The 21,970-nt window shown below is 42.1% G+C and overlaps 1 protein-coding gene across 1 annotated transcript in view; it reads right to left on the bottom strand.

Annotated features, from left to right (window-relative positions):
- Nucleotides 1-3,382: 3,382 nt before the first annotated feature.
- Nucleotides 3,383-21,970, bottom strand: part of LOC122944035 — a 76,499-nt gene continuing 57,911 nt past the window's right edge. Inside the window, exons 12-15 of the mRNA XM_044302237.1 lie at nt 21,162-21,230; nt 19,675-19,716; nt 9,272-9,344; nt 3,383-3,669 (exon numbers count right to left, since the gene is read on the bottom strand). Coding sequence (XP_044158172.1) covers nt 9,306-9,344; nt 19,675-19,716; nt 21,162-21,230 — 150 coding nt within the window. The 3' untranslated portion in view covers nt 3,383-3,669; nt 9,272-9,305. The remainder of the gene's footprint in view (nt 3,670-9,271; nt 9,345-19,674; nt 19,717-21,161; nt 21,231-21,970) is intronic.

Genomic DNA, 21,970 nt, shown 5'->3' with positions numbered 1-21,970 from the left:
CCCTGGAACCACACGGACTGAACGGAAGTCTAGAAAACAAGTACTTCTCACCCCCTTTGAAGGTTCTCCCTCTTCATCTTCCCCCATCAGTCACAGCCAACTTTACACCACGTTCCCACCAGCCCTACTATCGGTCCCAATCCCAATCATTCCCTCAATTGAATTCCCCCATCTCCCTTCAATCCCCTTCATCCGCCCTGGTACCATCTATTCATTTTTCCATTATATAATCATAATGTTTCTCTCCCCTTTATCCCAGCAGAATACAAATAGCATCACTCTTCCAGATGTTACCATCATTATCCAATTTATCCTTCCACCATCCTTCTGTACTACTAGCGGTTCCTATGCCCTTAACATCAGTATTCAGCGTTACACAATCCCCTGCCTTTCCTCTGCTGGCGCACGAACTGCCGCCTTAGCCCCGCCCCCACGGACTCGCCTCCAATAGAGCGTCGCTGTTCCTCCTCACTCACCCTTATCTTGTGCAGCAGAGAGCGCGCGCTGTGTATGTCAGCATTCTCCACGTGCTGCTGAAACACCAGCCGTGCCGCTCCCACCGCTGACCCAGACAAGGTAACTCAAATCCTCCCCTCTTGATTTTAAACACTGGCTGTGTTCCATTAACTTCTGCCCATCATTACCTTTATCCCCACCATTAGTTAATGATCTCATTCAATGTGGTTATGCTAGTCTTGGGATATTACTATAAACTCATGTCCTTTATAGTAATATATACACACATATGTATATACATATTTCCATACTCTATATAAAGTTATTCATACATGTATGTTTTTTTGTATATGTACATCCCCCCACTCTTTATATAGTACATTTCATTACCACACAACATTGATTTTTAAAGTGCACTGCTTCTGGAGCTAATTAATTATAGATTAAATCATTTTTCTCATCAAATAGGTTTTTATTAACGATCACAAAAGAAAACCCGGTATGTACAAGCTATCTTCTATACTTTACATTTTATATATCACAGATATTATATTGTATTAAAAAAATAAAAAATTCTTTGGTGCAACGTTCGCATTTTACATAAAACAGGATTCATTTTGAGTATTCTAGACACATGGTTTTTCCCTGTATTATTTATTTTTACTTTGATGTACCTATGCGTATTTTTTACATATGTTTATGCATTCATTTATATCTATTTTTATGGACGTTTATACCCATATATTCACATATGTCTATTTTATTTGTATGGACGATATTTCCATTTTATTATTATTATGATTTTTATGATTTTTCTCTCAGACCTTCATACGTATAGTGTTGTGTATTTTGTACATGTATCTTTGGTGTATTTTTTTAGACTTGATAAATGGGTTAGGAGTACCCTGAAATGCGTTGTCTACCAATAAACCTGAAAATTTCAAAATACTCAGTTGTGAAAGTGCGCCTCCTACTGTCCATACGTTCGACTGAGAAAGTCAAGAGTCCTTTCATTTCATTTCTACTGTCTCACCCGAGTGGTGGGGTGGCTCCCGCCCAAGGTGTTTGGACAAACCTGGGCTGCACCAACTGTGAAGCATCTACATTTAGCCTCCACTGTGGTTGCACCCAATTAGGTGAAAACCGAATAGGTGAGCAAACTAAATTTTTATTGTGGATTATCCACTTATCGAACTTACACACCCTATGAGCGCCTTTCTCTACCCACTGGCCATTATTTCCTCCAGATCTTGGCTGGGCAGTAACTGCTGCCTGTCCTCTAGAATCTTGTCCTCGCTGAAAAGTGGACTTCTCGAGCTGAGGGAACAGAAAATGACAGAGACAAGTTGGGTACACTGAGCTTGTTCCTGAGCCATGCCTACTAAGGGTCTTGTCAGAGGAACCCACCTACTCCTGGCTAGTGGTGTATGATGTCACTTGCAATGAACTAGAATACCGAGTCAACCATTCAAGGACCGCTGGGTTGCTGGTCAAGACACGAGCGCTAGATGACACTAGCAGCTCAGGCCTGACTCTGCGATTTCTTCTGCCACCCCAACCCCCTTCTGCTGCTACTTCTGCATGCTCCAGAAAATTTTTGGCCACTGTCCATTCCCTTAGAAGGGCCTGTCACCTGTCTGATCGACATATTTTAAATTAAAAGAAATTGCAAGGGGAAAAGAGCAATACTATCAAACTGCAAATTCACCCCAAAAGCAAGTATGAATGGAAGTACTTTTACATATGAAATAAACACACTCCAAAAATGGTTGTATCAGGCCGCAAATTCACCCCGAAAGCAAGGATAAATGGAAGTACTTATATATATTTAAAATTAAGGCTACTTTCACACTCGCGTTTGGTGCGGATCCATCTTGTATCTGCACAGACGGAACCACATCGATAATGCAAACGCTTGTATCCGTTCATAATGGATCCGTTTTATTCAAAAAAAGTCTGTCAAAACGGATCCGTCTTGACTTACATTGAAAGTCAATGGGAGACGGATCCGTTTTCAATTGCACCATAATGTGTCAGTGAAAAACGAATCCGTCCCCATTGATCCGTTTGGCTCAGCATCGTCAGACGGTCACCAAAACGCTGCAAGCTGCGTTTTAGTGACCGTCTAAAAAACACAAGGGAGACCAAACAAAGCCAAATTTATACATTCTGAACGGATCCTTATCCATTCAGAATGCATTGGGGCTGAACTGATCCGTTTTGGGCCGCTTGTGAGAGCCCTGAAACGGATCTCACAAGCGGACCCAGAAACGCCAGTGTGAAATTAGCCTGACACACCCAAAAACTGGTTGTATCAGACTGCTAATTTACCCTAAAATCAAGGTTGAATGGACGTACCTGTACTTTTATATATTTAAAATTAGCACACCCCAAAACTGTTTGTATCAGACAGCACTTCAGTATTTGATGCTAGGATTACTGCAATTACTGTTTAAAACAACCTAAAATCTCTAGTAATAGATCACTTTTAGTAACCCCTATTAGTGCAGTAATAGAATAGCACCTTTCATCCAGGCTTTACGCTCTACTATTGGTCCCTGCTCTCTCCCTACAGTGTGGATAATGCCTCCCTATCCTTTCCCTACACTATGAATAATCTTTCCCTGAACAGCTCAATCGTTTTTTTTTTTTAATAAAATCTTTCCTAATCACTGTCCCTAGTGCCTGTAACGTCTCTCCCTGCACTAAGTTCACTGTAAAATGGCAGAGACCGGACATGAGGTGGCACCATGAAATTTCTGTCCAACACGGTCGGCTTTATAAACGAACAGCACACATAGATATATTTGGGAATGATTTATTGACAGTTTGAAACAAAAAGATTTAAAAGAAACAGTTTTGTTGATTAAAAATTATCAAAAGTAAATTATACAATTTATTTTTTATTTTTTTTCTAATGCTGTCTTCTATCTTAATGTATGCTTCCAATGCTACAGTAGTTGTAGATGGAAAGTGAACACCTAGAATCATTCCTTTGGTGGCACCATGAAATTTCTGTCCAACACGGTCAGCTTTATAAACGAACAGCACACATACTTATATTTGAGAATGATTTATTGACTGTTTGAAACGAAAAGATTTAAAAGAAACAGTTTTGTTGATTAAAAATGATCAAAAGTAAATTATACGATTTTATATATTTTTTTTTCTTTTTTTGAATGCTGTCTTCTATCCTACTGTATGCTTCCAATGCTAAAAAAAAATACATAAGAAAAAGATGAACTAAGTATGTTTATGTAAAACAAAATAATAACTTTCAAGTATAAACTGTTGAGAAAGACAAAGGGGGGGGGGGGGTCGTTTAGGAAAAGATATACGCCTCTTTTGTGGCATATACCTGGCGCAGATTCTGTCGCACACCATGTAGCGGTAGAATCTGAAACTTCTTTCCCGGTCACACCAGGTCTAAAAAAGGTGGCGTGGTGTGGGCGGGGAAGGGGGCGGACCAGTAGACCCGTCTCATCATTTTCTATGCCTGGTTTAGGCGTGGAAAATGGTCTAAATGTAAGACGACAAGTCTTGCATTTAGAAACGGTGGTCTAAAGCACTGGTTTAAATAAATGTGTCTCAATTTCTATAACTGTTTGCCTATATAAATATAATAATCATGCAACATCAATGCTTAATATGTGATCTGATCCGAAGTGGGGGAAGAACATAAAATATTTCTATGTACTAGAACATAGTAATTTTTTATATATACAGTGTCTTGCAAAAGTATTCACCCCCCCGCCCTTGACTTTTTTCGTATTTTGGTGCCTCACAATCTGAAATTAATATGGCTTGTTTGAGGATTTGCATCATTTCATTTACAGAACATGCCCACAACTTTGAAGATGTGTGTTTTTTTTGTTTTTTGTTTTTTTTTATTGTGAAGCAAACATCAAAAAGGACAAAATAACAGAAAAAGTCAATGTGCATAACTATTCACCCCCCTAAAGTCAATACTTTGTAGAGCCACCTTTTGCGGCAATCACAGCTCCAAGTCGCTTTGGATAAGTCTCTATGAGCTTGCCACATTTTACCACTGGGATTTTTGCCCATTCCTCCTTGCAAAACTGCTCCAGCATCTTCAAGTTGGATGGTTTGCGCTTGTGAACAGCAATCCTTAAGTCTGACCACAGATTTGCAATCGGATTGAGATCTGGGCTGTGACTCGGCCATTTCTACACATTTACATGTTTCCCCTTAAACCACTGAAGTGTTGCTTTAGCAGTGTGTTTGAGGTCATTGTCCTGCTGGAAGGTGAACCTCCGTCCTAGCCTCAATTCATGCACAGAGTGGTACAGGTTTTGCTGAAGAATATCCCTGTATTTAGCACTATCCATCTTTCCCTCAACTCTGACCAGTTTCCCAGTCCCATCCCCCCAGCATGATGCTGCCACCACCATGTTTTACTGTGGGGATGGTGTTCTTTGGGCTATGTGTTGTGTTGGGTTTGCTCCAGACATATCGTTTTATTTGATGGCTCAATAGTACAATTTTAGTCTCATCAGACCCAAGCACCTTCCTCCATACATTTTGGGAGTCTTCCACATGCTTTTTTTGCAAACTCACAACGTGCCTTTTTGTTTTTAGCTGAAAGTAATGGCTTTCTTCTGGCCACTCTGCCATAAAGCCCAACTCTATGGAGCGTACGGCTTATTGTCGTCCTATGTACAGATACTCCAGTCTCTGTTGTGGAACTCTGCAGCTCCTCCAGGGTTACCTTAGGTCTCTGTTCTGCCTCTCGGATTAATGCCCTCCTTGCCCGGTCCATGAGTTTTGGTGGTCGGACGTCTCTTGGCATGTTTGCTGTTGTGCCATGTTCTTTCCATTTGGTTATGATAGATTTGATGGTGCTCCTGGGCATCAAAGATTTGGATACTTTTTATAACCTAACCCTGACTTGTACTTCTCAACAACATTGTCCCTTACTTCATTGTCCCTTACTTGTTTGGAGAGTTCCCTGGTCTTCATGGCAGTGTTTGGTTAGTGATGCCTCTTGCTTAGGTATTGCAGCCTCTGGGGCCTTTCAAAAAAGGTGTGTATATGTAATGACAGATCATGTGACACTTACATTGCACACAGGTGGACATCATTACACTAATTATGTGATTTCAGTAGGTAATTAGTTGCACCAGAGCATTTTATGGTCTTCCTAACAAGGGGGTGAATACATACGCACATGCCAATTTTCTGTTTTCTATTTCTAAACAATAGTTTAATTTATATATTTTTATCATTTCACTTCACCAACTAAGACTATTCATAAAATTTAGATTAAAAAAACCTTGAACTTAAGGCTGTAATGTAACAAAATACGAAAAAAGTCAAGGGGGTGAATACTTTTGCAAGGCACTGTGTATATATATATATATATATATACACACACACACACAGTATATATATATTTTTTTTACAATGCTACTCCTATTTGGAATAAAAACAATGTTTATCTGAACACTAAACGTAGAAAGCAAACAAAAAATCCCAGCAACTCTTTAGTTAGAATCTACCTCTGCTATTACATTTAAAAGTACAAGAATGTGTAGTAAGGAAATTGGGGAGATCATTGCTGAAAATTGGAAAAGCATATATAAAAATTAGGGTTGACTGAAGCGCACTTCAGATCATAGACCCAAAGTCACTTCATTTGTGCTTCATTTACTTAAAGGGATTCTGTCACCTCCCCTAAGGCAAAAAACGATTTAAAACCAGCCATGCAGCACAGCTTACCTGGATTAGGCTGTGCTGTTCAATCTTGAAATCCGTCCAGCAGTTAGTTCAAAAAACGAGTTTGATCAATGAGGAAATGCGTCCTGAAGGTGCCCAGAGGGGCGTTTTTTTCTTCTGAGAGAGCCCAGTCCCGCCCCTTTTTCAGTGCCCAGCCCGCCTTCCTTTTACTTCCTAACTGCCGCCTCCAGCCTGCCACAGCCTCCCCTTCCTCTCCTCCCCCTCCCTCTTGCCGAACGAAGTCTCGCACAGGCGCAGTACCCACTGAGGGCTGCGCCTGTGCGATCATCAGGAGACTGAGGGCGGCAGCTTCATCTTCGTCACTGGGCATGCGCCGAGCCCAGTGACGTCCGATGCTCGCTCTTCCCTCAGTCAGCAGGGAAGAGCGAGCATCGGACGTCACTGGGCTCGGCGCATGCCCAGTGACGAAGATGAAGCTGCCGCCCTCAGTCTCCTGATGATCGCACAGGCGCAGCCCTCAGTGGGTACTGCGCCTGTGCGAGACTTCGTTCGGCAAGAGGGAGGGGGAGGAGAGGAAGGGGAGGCTGTGGCAGGCTGGAGGCGGCAGTTAGGAAGTAAAAGGAAGGCGGGCTGGGCACTGAAAAAGGGGCGGGACTGGGCTCTCTCAGAAGAAAAAAACGCCCCTCTGGGCACCTTCAGGACGCATTTCCTCATTGATCAAACTCGTTTTTTGAACTAACTGCTGGACGGATTTCAAGATTGAACAGCACAGCCTAATCCAGGTAAGCTGTGCTGCATGGCTGGTTTTAAATCGTTTTTTGCCTTAGGGGAGGTGACAGAATCCCTTTAAGGCTACTTTCACACTCATGTTTGGTGCAGATCCGTCATGGATCTGCACAAACGCATCCATTCAGATAATACAACCGCATGCATCCGTTCAGAACGGATCCTTTTGTATTATCTTTAACATAGCCAAAACGGATCCATCTTGAACACCATTGAAAGTCTATTGTGCCATATTGTGTCAGTGAAAATGGATCCGTCCCCGTTGACTTACATTGTCTGTCAGGACGGATCCGTTTGGCTCAGTTTCATCAGACGGACACCAAAACGCTGCAAACAGCATTTTGGTGTCCGCCTCCAAAGCGGAATGGAGGTGGAACAGAGCCAAACTGATGCATTCTGAGCGGATCCTTATCCATTCAGAATGCATTAAGGGCAAAACTGATTCGTTTTGGACCGCTTGTGAGATCCCTGAATGGATCTCGCAAACGGAAACCAAAATGCCAGTGTGAAATTAGCCTAATTTGCATGCTGTACGGAGTTGAATAATTAAAGTTGAAAGTTATTCAACAAAGTCTTTAACTTCGGACATAAGAATTTCACCTTCACCGAGCCAATACATTTGAATGCGGGTCTCCGTACAGCATTAAAACAACGTTTTTCATGAAGCGACTTTAGATCTATGATTCCAAGCGCACTTTGCTCAGCCCCAATAAAAAAAATTAAGGAGGACTATACTTGCAAAAGTCATATACTTTGACTATGCTTTATAGGTTTAAATATAGAGATATTTCCAAGTGTCCTAGATGTGATCCCTCACACACAGCAGATTTGTTACACCTTATACGGGATCGTCCTGTTCTTCATTCTTTTTTGGGATAAAGTGTTAGAGATTGTAGTGGCTAAAACAGGCATTGTATGCCCCTCTACAATAAGGGTTGTGGTTCTGGGTGACGTGAGTGAGAAGATATGGAGGAAAAAGCTTATTAGTAGAATACTAATGCTTGCTAGAGTCGTGGTGGACAGTTATCCATCTTGAGCCCCTTCCTCTATACAGATGCACACTTAGCTTTGCTAAAGCTAGTATTACACTAGCAGATAGAGCAAGAGTTTGTCAGGAGGGAAGCGTTCCTTCCTGGCAATCAGCTGCTCTCTAGCGGAGGATACCGCTGCTATTACATGCACCACCTCCAGAGTTGGGGAGGAGCGATCTGTAATGCCATTACTGTTCCCCATTCTGACTAGTTGTTTGCCGGCAGCAGATCGTTACCAGACAGCATGATCTGCCGCCAGCAAGCGAGCATAATCAGCAGCAGTATTAGGCCTCATGCACACGACCGTATTTTGTTTCCGTGTCCGATCCGTTTTTTTTGTGGATAGGATGCAGACCCATTCATTTTAATGGGTCCGCAAAAACCGCGGACAGCACACCGTGTGCTGTCCGCATCAGTTTGTCTGTTCCGTTGCTCCGCAAAAAAAATTGTGCGTCCTATTTTTTTCTAGTTTGCGGACAAGGATAGGCTAATGCAATGGATCCGCAAAAAAAACGGATTCGCAAAAAAAAGCGGATGCCATACGAAACATCATCCTTTTTTTTGCGGATCCGCAATTTGCGGACCACAAAACAAATACGGTTGTGTGCATGTAGCCATAGGCTACATGCACACGACCGTGCCGTTTTTTGCGGTCTGCAAACCGCGGATCCGCAAACAATGGAAGCCCATTGTAGACATGCCCATTCTTGTCCGCAAACGGACAAGAATAGGACATGCTATATTTTTTTGTGGTGCAACGGATGCGGAAAACACACGGAGTGCTGTTCGCATCTTTTGCGGCCCCATTGAAGTGAATGGGTCCGCATCCAAGCCGAAAAAACGGCGGCTCGGATGTGGACCAAAACAATGGTCGTGCGCATGAGGCCTTACACTGCCAGATCATCAATAACAAACGTCCAGCAGAAAAATACTCTTGACACACTTTTCTTCTTTTTTATATTTGCATTATTACTTTCTAGGTTCAGTGTTCATTTAATAGTAAAACAATTGTATATTGTAAGTTTTGTAACTGATGAAATTACAGCTCTCATTTACTAATGCAAGATATAAATAGCACAGTCACAGAAATCTCTGCAGCAAATCTTCCACATGAGAATATGTTGGTGCAATTTGAGACGTGTATGTAAATTATGGAGAAAGATTTACTACTACTATACTACGGTTCTACTTTCTATACAATAATAATAAATGAAATATTAATCATAATAAATTCATGAAATAAACTATTTCTGGTGACATTGAGGAATAAATGCTAAATCACATGTTTATTCAGAATTTACCTTGAGACTTTAATAGTCGAGATTAGTTCTTGACTTAGCCGCCCACTAGTCCTAACAGTGGGTTTAGTAAATCCTGAAAGTACAAGACACTTTATAGTAACGCAGGCTGAACTGATATTCATTTAAAACAACTCATGGAAATGTATTGCCATAAGGTTTTCTACAGAAACATTTTCAGACTGAAAAGTTATCACATAAAAAATCCATTCAACTGCAGGTTTCATGATAAACCTTTGCCTATTTGTTTGGGAGTTACATTTGCACCAATTCCTTATATTGTACATGCCTATTATGCAAATCACTTGTTTTAAGTTGCATAGTTAAGGCTAATAGGGGAAAGTAAGTGTATCAGATTCTCCAAAATACAACTGCTCTCTCCTGTTATGCTGGCCGTACACATTATGTACAGTAACTCAAACATGGCTTCTTGGTATCTCCCCCAAATCCCACAGAGACAAGCACACTTCGGATTGATTGAGGATATTTATTTCACTGGGGACAGGGATATGTTATTAGAGATGTCCAGGGCCCTGGTGACAAGTGGGGGGCGGCCGCGTCAGGACAACAGGAGTGGAGATGAACGCTTCCATTGCTTAGGGCAGCGATACAGATGAATGGTGCGGCGGGGAAGGGAGAGGAGTCTCCCTTTCCCGTTCCTCTGATAGGTTGTGGGCCTAGTGTCTGCAGCCTATCAGAGGCTGATGCAGGTGGCACGATGACGTCATCACGCCGCCTGAGCAGCACAGGACACAGGCCAGCTTCATGGAGTTAATATACTGGCATATTATACAGGGCCCTATGGGGGCACGTCTTACTGGCACATTAATGGGGGGCACTTCTTACTGGCAAATTTTTGGGGGGCTCTATGGGGGCACTTCTTACTAGCATATTATTGGTGGGCACTATGAAGGCACTTCTTACTGGTACATTATTTGGGGGCATCTATGGGGGCACTTCTTACTGGAACATTATTGGGGGACACTTCTTACTGGCATATTATTGGGGGGGCGGCACTTCTTGCTGGCACATTATTGGGTACACTTCCTACTGGCACATTATTGGGGGGCTCTATGGGGGCACTTCTTACTGGCACATTATTGGGGGGCACTATGGGAGCACTTCTTACTGGCACATTATTGGGGGGCACTATGGGAGCACTTCTTACTGGCACATTATTGGGGGCACTATGGGGCATTAGCTCAACTGGGGCTGTAAAGGGGGTATTTTTTGTACTGGCATACATTATAAGGAAGCATTTTTCTACTGTCACATTATAAGGAGAAATTGTACTACTGGGGGGCATTATGTGGGCTTTATTACTACTGGAGGACTGTGTGGAGCATGATTACTAGTATGGGCACTATGGGAGCACTATTACTACCAAGTGCACTCTAGCAGAGAATTATTACTATTGGTGGGACTTTTAAGAGCAGTATTACAGTTATTTTTGGGGGAACATTATGTTTACACTATTAGTGTCAGGGACACTATTTCCAGGGGGTGCAGGTATTTTAGGACACTGGGAGCCAATAATTATTGGATGACCAATCTCATACCCCGAGGAAGCGACAGCGAAACGAGCGTCGGGGTCAGGACTACACTGGTCGGTATTATAGTAATGCAATACTCTTAGATGTATTAGTTATTTGTATGCACTTTACTAAAATTCTTGCGTATGAGCATACGTCCTTAGTTTCACATTGACTCTAGGAAGGAGCAAGTACTTTACTGTTGGTATCTGTTTGATGCCTCTCTCCTCCAATGATTTAGGCGATACGAAAGGAACTTAAATATTTGAATATTAGGTCATCTAGGAGTTGCAAAAATGACTTTTTTTTTAGGACCTTCCAGAATGGGAAAGTGTAGCGTACCATGTTTTTCCATCCTGCAAAGTCCATAAAAAAACATGTAGGCTAACATATAATTTTATTTTTATTTTTTACAATGGAATTCTATAGTGCAACAGTATGCCACAGTATCGCGTCTGTCTGAGGTGTCTGCTAATATATATATATATATATATATATATATATATACACACACACACACACACACACACGTTTTTTGTGTGTACATTAAATATATGGCAAAAATATGATGTAAACCAGTCTAACTGACAGGGAAAAAGCTGAACAGACCCCGCTTACTATGATGGAGTCCATTCAGTTTCCATTCACGAGCCTGTCTTTTTACCAGACCAAAAAAGTGCTGCATGTGAGGTTTTTTTGTTTGGTCTGTAGACAGAATCTGCAACAGAGGTTCCAAATGCAGCCTCCAACGCAGATGTGAGCAAGTGTAGACAGATATATTATGTATTTGAATTACTGGATATTTTGTACTCCTCCTCAGGTAAAAATACTCCTCAAAAATGGTCGGGTGAGTATTTTTACTCTTCTGGGAAAATGTAGTGCGACCTCTGTGTATGTATATATATATTGTGGGTATTCGCTCTGCTAGGCAGGTTAGCGGACACAGTATAGAGGCAAAGGACCAGGTTGCAAATCACTCTTCAGTGTTTATTCACAATTATAACATAACACAACAGTCACTTTTCATGCTTGGTGCTTGTTCACACACAGGAAAACTGAATAAAGTTCACCTGGTATCCTGGGTGTCAGTTCACACCCGGCTGAATGCTCAGCCTCAGAAAGTCCACTTGCAGGCTTTAAGGTGGCCTGCTCGCCTGACACATGGTCTTCAGACCTCAGCACAGAGATCTCCAGAGCTCCACTGTCAGAGGGAGGTAATCTACACCACCTGACAGTGCTGGCTGTTTTTTATAAGCCTGCCAAAACCCGGCCTGGAACGTGGGGAGTAGTCACCCATCCAGCACTTTGACTACTCCCAGTAAGAGCCACCCCGGATCAGCTATTTACAGCCATACTAAATAGCAAAGTGGCAATCAGCATTAGCTGCTGCTGACACATGAAAATACAGACTCTTACTTCACCGAGGCCAGGAAACTATATATATATATATATATATATATATATATACACATACTGTATATATATATATATATATATACTGTGTATGTGTATAGAGAGAGAGATGCAGATCTCTCTCTCTCTCTCTCTCTCTCTCTCTATATATATATATATATATATATATATAGCTCATATACAGTGGATATAAAAAGTCTACACACCCCTGTTAATATGTCAGGTTTCTGTGATGTAAAAAAAAAATCTGAACCTTTTCCACCTTTAATGTGACCTATAAACTGTACAACTTAATTGAAAAACAAACTGAATTCTTTTAGGTAGAGGGAAGAAAAAATATAAAAATAATATGGTTACATAAGTGTGCACACCCTTAAACTAATACTTTGTTGAAGCACCTTTTGATTTTATTACAGCACTCAGTCTTTTGGGTATGAGTCTATCAGCATGGCACATTTTGACTTGGCAAGATTTGCCCACTCTTTGCAGAAACACTCCAAATCTGTCAGATTGCGAGGGCATCTCCTGTGCACAGCCCTCTTCAGATCACCCCACAGATTTTCAATCAGATTCAGGTCTGGGCTCCGGCTGGGCCATTCCTAAACTTTAATCTTCTTCTGGTGAAGCCATTCCTTTGTTGATTTGGATGTATGCTTTGGCTCGTTGTCATGCTGAAATATGAAGTTCCTCTTAATGTTCAGCTTTCTAGCAGAAGCCTGAAGGTTTTGTGCCAATATTGACTGGTATTTGGAACTGTTCATAATTCCTTCTAGCTTAACTAAGGCCCCAGTTCCAGCTGAAGAAAAACAGCCCCAAAGCATGATGCTGCCACCACCATGCTTGCTTCACTGTGGGTATGGTGTTCTTTTGGTGATGTGCAGTGTTGTTTTTGCGCCAAACATATCTTTTGGAATTATGGCCAAAAGGTTCAACCTTGGTTTCATCAGACCATAACACCTTTTCCCACATGCTTTTGGGAGACTTCAGATATGTTTTTGAAAAATCTAGCCTGGCTTGAATGTTTTTCTTCGTAAGAAAAGGTTTTCGTCCTGCCACTCTACCCTATAGCCCAGACATATGAAGAATACGGGAGATTTGTGTCACATGTGCCACACAGCCAGTACCTGCCAGATATTCCTGCAGCTCCTTTAATGTTGCTGTAGGCCTCTTGGTAGCCTCCCAGACCAGTTTTCTTCTCGTCTTTTCATCAATTTTGGAGGGACGTCGAGTTCTTGGTAATGTCACTGTTGTGCCATATTTTCTCCACTTGATGATGACTGTCTTCACTGTGTTCCATGGTATATCTAATGCCTTGGAAATTCTTTTGTACCCTTCTCCTGACTGATACCTTTTAACAATGAGATCCTCTGATGGAAGCTCTCTGTGGACCATGGCTTTTGCTGTGGGAGGCGACTAAGAAAATTCCAGGAAAGACCAACTAGAGCAGCTGAACTTTATTTGGGGTTAATCAGAGACACTTTAAATGATGGCAGGTGTATGCCGACTCCTATTTAACATGATTTTGAATGTGATTGCTTAATTCTGAACACACCTACATCCCCAGTTATGAGAGGGTGTGCACACTTATGCAACCACATTTTTTCCATTTTTTGTTTTGTTTTCTTCCCTCCACCTAAAAGATTTCAGTTTGTTTTTCAATAGAGTGGTACAGTTTATAGGTCACATTAAAGGTGGAAAAAGTTCTGAAATGATTTATCTTTGTCTCATTTTTTTACAGCACAGAAACCTGACATTTTAACAGGGGTGTGTAGACTTTTTATATCCACTGTATGTATATAGAGATATATAGTTCAGTATATCTCTATATTTATATATATATATATATATATATATATATTTGTCATCTATATATATCTTTAATCATGGGCATGGACAGAGGTGTAGCTAGAACTGACTGGGCCCCACAGCAAATTTTTGTACGGGGTCCCCCCCCCCCCCCCATACACACACACTTACTTACACACTTCTTCACAGTCATACACGCACTTTCCACATACATGTACGCAGTCATACATGCACTCACCACACACATGGATGCACTTATACATGCACTCTCCAATCAAATGGACATACTCATAGATACTCACCACATACATGGACGCACTCATACAGGCGCTCACCATATACATATATGCACTCATACACGCACTCTCCTCATACAAGGGCGGACTCATACATGCGCTCACCATATACATAGATGCACTTATACACACAGTCACCACATACATGGACACACTCATACACGCACTCGCCACATACATGGATCCATTCATACACAAAGTCACCACATAAATGGACACAGACATATACAATACACATACTGTATATAGACACCCTGTCCTGCTGTGCCTCTCCTTCATACTCTAATGCAGGGGTGCACAATATTTTCTGGTTGGGGGCCACATTGTCAGACTGAACCAACGACAAGGGCTGAAAATAACATTTTAAGAGGTATTAACAACTTAAATAGTGTCATTTATGGCTTATTGCACATACAGTATATACTATAAAGGCCCTTTCACACGGGCAAGAATTTTGCGCGGGTGCAATGCTTGTGGTGAACGCATTGCACCCGCATTGAATCCGGACCCATTCACTTCAATGGGGCTGTGCAGATGTGCGATGATTTTCACACATCACTTGCGCGTTGCGTGAAAACCGCAGCATGTTCTATATTTTGCGTTTTCTGCGTAGCGCAGGCCTTTATAGAAATGAATGGGTCTGCATGAAAATCACATAGCATCTGCAAGCAAGTGCGGATGCAATGCGATTTTTACGCATGGTTACTAGGAGATGATGTTAGTAAATTGATTATAGTCAATTTTCTGTATTATTTTCCCTTATAACATTGGCAGGACCTGTGCAGGACATTCTTCATTCAGCAGGACCTGTGCTGACATCACCACGCTCACCACGTGGTGATCTCAATTACAACATCAAAGGTCCTTTTGCAGGTCCTCAAAGAAGAAAAAAGAAGATAATGCCCGCTGCGCAAACAAGTGGATGAGGTGAGTTAATTTATTATAATTTTTTTAAACCCCTCAAGCCACATTGTACTAAGCATTCTGTATTAAGAATGCTATTATTTTACTTTATAACCATTTTATAAGGGAAAATAATAAAATGAATAGAACACCTAACCCAAACCCAAACTTCAGTGAAGAAGTCCGGGTTCGGGTCTGGGTTCCACATTTAGTTTTTTCTCACGCACGTGCAAAACGCATTGCACTCGGGCGGAAAAAACTGGACATCGGAACGCAATCGTAGACAAAACTGACTGCAATTGCGTGCCTACTCGCACGGTTTTCCCGCAATGCACACCCGACGCACCCGGAGCAAATCCGGGACGCCCATGTGAAAGAGGCTTAAATGTCTGGTTACATTTCTGGTACTCCCATCTAATAGGAGAATACATGAAAAATATATGTGAGCAGCCACAATCCATAGTGTGACACAGTGAGAGGTTTTGTCTGGCAAGGCAGGTATTTTCCTCCCAGCATGTGCTGCTGGGCTGATTTACAGCCAGGTGAGGTCCGGGTTTTGGCAGCGCCTGGCTGTCCTTAAATAGGCAGCTGGGCTCAGAAGCGAGGTCTCTGTGTTGGGATCTGGGATCCTTGTGTCTGGATGAAGGCTTGCTGCTTCTTTGGCATGAAAACAGGTTGGTGCTGCTATCAGCAAGGACTTTTTGAGGCAGAATTGCCGCATGGTGTGAATTAACATCAACACCACAAGGTGACTTTTTCTTTGAATATGACTGCTTGTTTTGTCACTAGTGATAAGCGGCATTCGCGATGATGTGGTAGAATATTCGTCATATATGATTCCGAAAAATCTGCAATGTAAAAATTGCGTAATGCGAAGTGGCTCAAAAGCAAATATATTTCACTATAGAATATAGTGCTATATATTTGTTTTGTAGAATATTCATCATTTTTTTTCCATCTGAAGTCTTGATTCCTCCCTGCTTAAAGAGGACCTTTCACCTAAAAAAAAAAAGTAAACTAAGACCATAGCTTTACTTACATGCCCCCATGAAGTGTTGATCGTTTTTTCTTTTTTCAAACTGTGCCCCCGTTTGTCCGCTATGCCCCCCCGGAATAATTCCCGCCGTCTATGCTAATGAGCCAGCCTCAAATGGGCTGGCTTTAAAAGTTCTCCTCGGCGTGCCTTCTCTCTTCTCCCTGGCACGGAGCGCATCCAATCAGCGCGCTCCGCTCTTAGCCAGGGAGAAGACGCTCCAGTTCTCGCGAGACTTCAGAGAACTGGAGCGATTTCGTCTATCCGGCTAAGAGCGGAGCGCGCTGATTGGATGCGCTCCGTGCCAGGGAGAAGAGAGAAGGCACGCCGAGGAGAACTTTTAAAGCCAGCCCATTTGAGGCTGGCTCATTAGCATAGACGGCGGGAATTATTCCGGGGGGGCATAGCGGACAAACGGGGGCACAGTTTGAAAAAAGAAAAAACGATCAACACTTCATGGGGGCATGTAAGTAAAGCTATGGTCTTAGTTTACATTTTTTTTTTTAGGTGAAAGGTCCTCTTTAAGTTTCTTGCTGGCCAATGGCTCATTGGCCCACAAGCAAGAAGCAGGGAGGAATCATGTTTTCAGAAGGAAAAAAAATGACGAATATATAGCACTAGATTCAAAATATTCGCAAATTTTTGAAGTTTCAATATTCGCAATTCGATTATTCGCGCTCAACACTATTTGTCACTTGCCTAAAGTGTGAATAAAACACTGAACTGTTTGATCCAAAGAACTTGTTGTTGCCTCTATACTGTGTCCGCTAATCCTGTCTACCAGAGCGAAACCCCACAATAGACATACATGTCTATCAATCGCGGGTAGGAAAGGGGGTTGGGGCTAGTCTAGCCCCACCCACATTGGACCATCCTGATGCTGGAGGAGGGGAGAGGCGGAGTAATGTCAGTGACAGAGGTGCATTTGCAGGACTCTGGACCTGGTGCGGGACAAGTCAGCTGCTCTGACAGGGGCCCCGGGTGACGAAGTACAGTGACTGCTCCAGGGCCCCTTCTGAGCTCGCCCCGAAGCAGCTGATTTCCCTGATAGCTACGCCACTGGGCATGGATATACTTGTTTGTGGTCGTGGGGGGTGGCATTGGGGTCCGATCGCCAGTGGGTCAAGGCGCTGCTGTTTTCACAGGGCTGCCGCCACTGGTAAGGATCGTGCATGCGCAATGCCTCATAGGAGGTGGCCGGCAGCCAGATCAGAGAGAGAGGGGTGGGCACACAGGCTCTGACGTTTCGTGTACAGAGCCACTTCCTAAGGCAGGGATAAAGCCTGTACAAGAAACGTCACCATAGGGAGCCTGGTGGATGACGATGTGGGTCACGTGACCCGCATCAGCGCCACAGAAACAAGATATTATAGATAAAAAGACTGCATTACAAAGGTATTATTAGATAGGTTATAAGGTACATGGGCATATATTTATACAACTGAGTCAACATCTTTAAAAGTTTAGATATTTTTATCAAAATAATTTATGTGTAGGGAGCGATCCCAAAAGGGTTGGGAACTGCCCCAATATTGTCGTTTTGGCACCAATCCTATACCTATTTATACCGCAACTACGTTGTATCACTTTTATGCAAGTTTTACCTAAAGAAGGGCACCTCTGCTATCCGAATGGCGTTGTTATTTGCGGAATAAAACAAAAATATTTGCCTACTGAAGCTTCTGTGACGGTTTCCTGCACTGAATGGTGAAATTATTTGACGTTGTTCCTGTCCTCCTGTGAGATCAGGCATCTCTATCTTAGGCACCCCATTAGCTGGCTGCATATCTCACAACTTGGATTGAATTCTGATACAAGCCTTCAATAGTGTTGAGCCTATTGTAGCACAACCACACAAGGTGTGCCTCCATTTGGAGCCTATTATACCGAGGTCATCTCCTGGATATATTTACACTATGTTGCCCCTTCTCTTCTGTATCATTGTGTCATAAGAGCTGACAGGTTGCCTTTGAGGGTGTCTGTCACCAGTGACCTTCCTATACGACTATTTGCATAGACACATACTGTAGCTGTAGTTTGCCTGATGAAAACGCTATTTTTTTTTTTGATTTTTTTTCGATCTGAAGCTCAATTTCTGATTTAGGGTACTTTTTCCTAATATGTAACTTAGGCTTTTTGTGCAACGAGGGCATCGCCGTTGATTTTGTTGCACACAAGCTCTGCTTTTTTCCTGTGGTCAGACGTTCCCTTGCTTGTTGCTTTGATTGACAGGGCCAGACAGTAGTAAAACAGCCTAAATTTGCATATTAAGAAAAAAGTATCATAATCCAAGAACGGAGCCTTCAATCAAGAAACGAAAAACAGCACTTTAATCAGGTGAATCATGGCTGTGTCTATGCATATGTCTATAACAAGTTGCATACTTGTTACTGGTAACAGACTCTCTTTAAGCATTTTTTTTATTATATATCCACACAATATTGTGCTTTTTAAAGGGGTTGTCCCAGTAAAAAATAAAATACAAAATTGCCCAATGCCAGTAAATTATATAAAACATCATCCTATACTCCACTGTTCCTCCCATGCCATTCTCAACATCATAGTTCTGATCCTCCACCCGATGTTTATATTCAAGGCCATAGTAATGAAAAATTTGATTCGGTGCTTCGCCGAATTTTACAAAGAAATTTGATTTGTTACAAATGACTTCATCATGAATCGCATTCCTTTGTATGTAGCGGGTGCAATGTTGGGGAACTGCTATCACGCCGCCTCCAGTGATTTAACCCCTCAGATGCCGCGATCACTGGGGAGCGCAGCATCTGTTGTTAAAATAGAGGCCTTTCAGGGGTTAATGAAGGCAAAAAAAAATACATACTCACCTTATCCATTTGCTCGTAGGGAGGCCGTCGGGGCCATTTTGATTGAAGAAACTGCACAAAATCTGTAAAATCTTGACCGGGTGCAGTGACGTCATCACGGTTTGTTCGATCATGATGACCTCTCCGAGAGCAAAAGAAAGAGGTATGTTTTTTATTTTTTTGTTTTTTTTTTTTTTGTTTTTTTTTTACTGACATTTTTTACCATGAAGCACGAGCAAATTCGGCTTTGCTGTGAATCAAAATGTTCCTGAAATTTGGATCGAAGTCAATTTGTTTGGTTTTGATTCGCTCAAACTAAAAAGCTGAACCAGTAAAGTATATGGCACAGCCTTTTATAGAGACCCCGAAAGGTGGACCAGAGCTCTGAGGCACTGGGAGAGAAACAGGTAAGTACCGTACGTGAGATCTGTTTTATTTCGTAACGTTTACTGGCATGGGGCAGATTCTTGTTTCACTCATACAATCCCTTTTTCAACTTCCTGTACAATCTCAGTCTTTTTATTGAATTATTTATGTATGATGATGTAAAAGATAAAGACCAGATAACTTAATATACGGATGGAGTAGAGTTAACACTTACAGTTACGGGACAGAGATTTAGGCCTAGAACTTTAAGAACTTGCTGTAACAAAAAAAAATGTTACATAAATGTCACACAAAATCATTCTACAACATTTTCTGAACCAGTAATATATTATAGAAATATAGAAGCTAGAATTGTATATCTATAAGGATATAAACCCGCTGATTTAGGGTGAAAATTCTCTTCCTGTAAGCAGCACATGGAAAAAAGGTCATAAAAGCCTTGAAGAGAAACATGATTTATCTGACTGGTTGAGATTTGCCTTCCAGGTCCCCCCCCCAGTGCCAGAGAATGGACCAGTACTGATCATCTATGGAGACAAGGTCATCCTCGATTTAAATTCATGAGAGTAAGGCTAGGTCTACACGACGACATTTGTCGCGCGACAATTTTTTATAATGGCAGTCTATGGTGTCGCACTGCAACATGCGACATGCTGCGACTGCGACGCGACAGTCGCAGAAAATCCATTCAAGATGGATTTTTCTGCGACTGTCGCGTCGCAGTCGCAACATGTCGCATGTTGCAGTGCGACACCATAGACTGCCATTATAAAAATTGTCGCGCGACATTGGTGCAACAAAAAGTCGCGCGACAACTGTTGCGCCCTATCTTTTTGTCGCGCGACAAATGTCGTCGTGTAGACCTAGCCTAAGGGCTCATGCACACGGATGTATTTTCTTTCCGTGTCCGTACCGTTTTTTTTTTGCTTTTTTGCGGACCGTATACGGAACCGTTCACTTCAATGGGTCCACAAAAAAAAACGGAAGTTACTCTGTGTGCATTTCGTTTCAGTATGTCAGTATTTCTGTTCCGCCAAAAAATAGAACATGCCCTATTATTGTCCGCAATACAGACAAGGATAGTATTGTTCTATGAAGGGCCAGCTGTTCCGTTCCGCAAAAATACGGAATGCAGTTTTTGGCGGACGGCAAAATACATACGGTCGTGTGCATGAGCCCTAATGGGAATGTCTTATTGCTCTCACTTGCACTACTACTCCATTGGTGGTCAGCATCTGCCTGCCTGTTCTAGACGTCACCTGAGAATCTGTGGACAAGCAAAAGGGCCGGGCAGAAGAAGTGCGTCCAGTATGAAATTACACATGTGTATCCTTTCTGGTGCTCCTTCTGCTATTGGCTCTATATTCATTTTCTGCTAAACTATATATTGTCGTCATTGATCTTTCACCTTTGCAACCCTGGAATAATCAATTATTTTCCACTTAATTACTGGATACAGTTTATCTACTGGCCCTTGCCCTTTTGTGAACAATATGTAAACTACCTAGCTGAACGCCTGTCGTCTGCCATTCTTTTCCTACTGAGCACCTGGCAATCTTACTACTGCTCAATACCAGTCCATGTCCTTCACATAATTGAATTGCTCTTTCCTGTGTCCCAGTTTAACCATTAGAAGACAAATAATTAACATAGAAAACACCCATATTTATCCTGAAGATTATAAATGTGAGAAATGTTTACCCTTAATGTATCCAGGAGTGAATCCACTGTAACACCAAGATCCACGCCAAGGTTGGTAAGTAATGCATTCTATAACACATATGTTGAGTTAGTTGCACATTTATCCATTTATTTTTTTAGATTGGTAAGAAGCAAGAGCCAATAAATGGGAGCCTGATTGCAGGATCAGGTTACACGTTTTTTTTTTGCTGTCCGCCATAGAGACACACAACAGTAGGACGTTTTTATCCTCTTAGCATTGTATGATATACACGTATGTCATGGATTACCTCGACTTAAGACTCCATAAGTTACAACCAGTGTTCCCGCTAAGTCTTTGCCGTTGCTGAGCGGAGCAGTTAGATAGCCGGGCGCTACATTGTGAAAGGTGCGCAATATGTTAATAAGGGTGCAGTCCCATGTAGCAACCACATGGTAACTTGCAATCCCCTCCTGAGCTCGTCCTCCACATGACGCAGCATCGCTGCGTAATCCTGCTTACACAAAAAACACAATTGGGGGTTTGTCATAAAAAGCAGATGGCGGCTCCTGCCAGGGTACAAACCACACATGGCTAAACATCGAAACAGGTAATCAACTACCCCATCACATTTCCAGCTTAACGCCATCCTTTACTGGTCTTTCCTTCTTTCTTCTCTATATGAATTGGGCCCTTCATTACCCACTATGCGGTCCTACAACACTGTGTTTTTACCAAACAGCTCTACTCTACTCCCTATAACACTGAAGTGGGCATCTCATCACCATTCTTATCCCTTAAAATCAGGACAGCCTCTCCATAACTGTACAACCCTACATGTACTAAATAC

The sequence above is a fragment of the Bufo gargarizans genome, chromosome 7 (assembly GCF_014858855.1).
Source record: "Bufo gargarizans isolate SCDJY-AF-19 chromosome 7, ASM1485885v1, whole genome shotgun sequence".
NCBI classification, from domain to species: Eukaryota; Metazoa; Chordata; class Amphibia; order Anura; family Bufonidae; genus Bufo; species Bufo gargarizans.
This window is presented reverse-complemented; position numbering and strand designations above follow the sequence as displayed.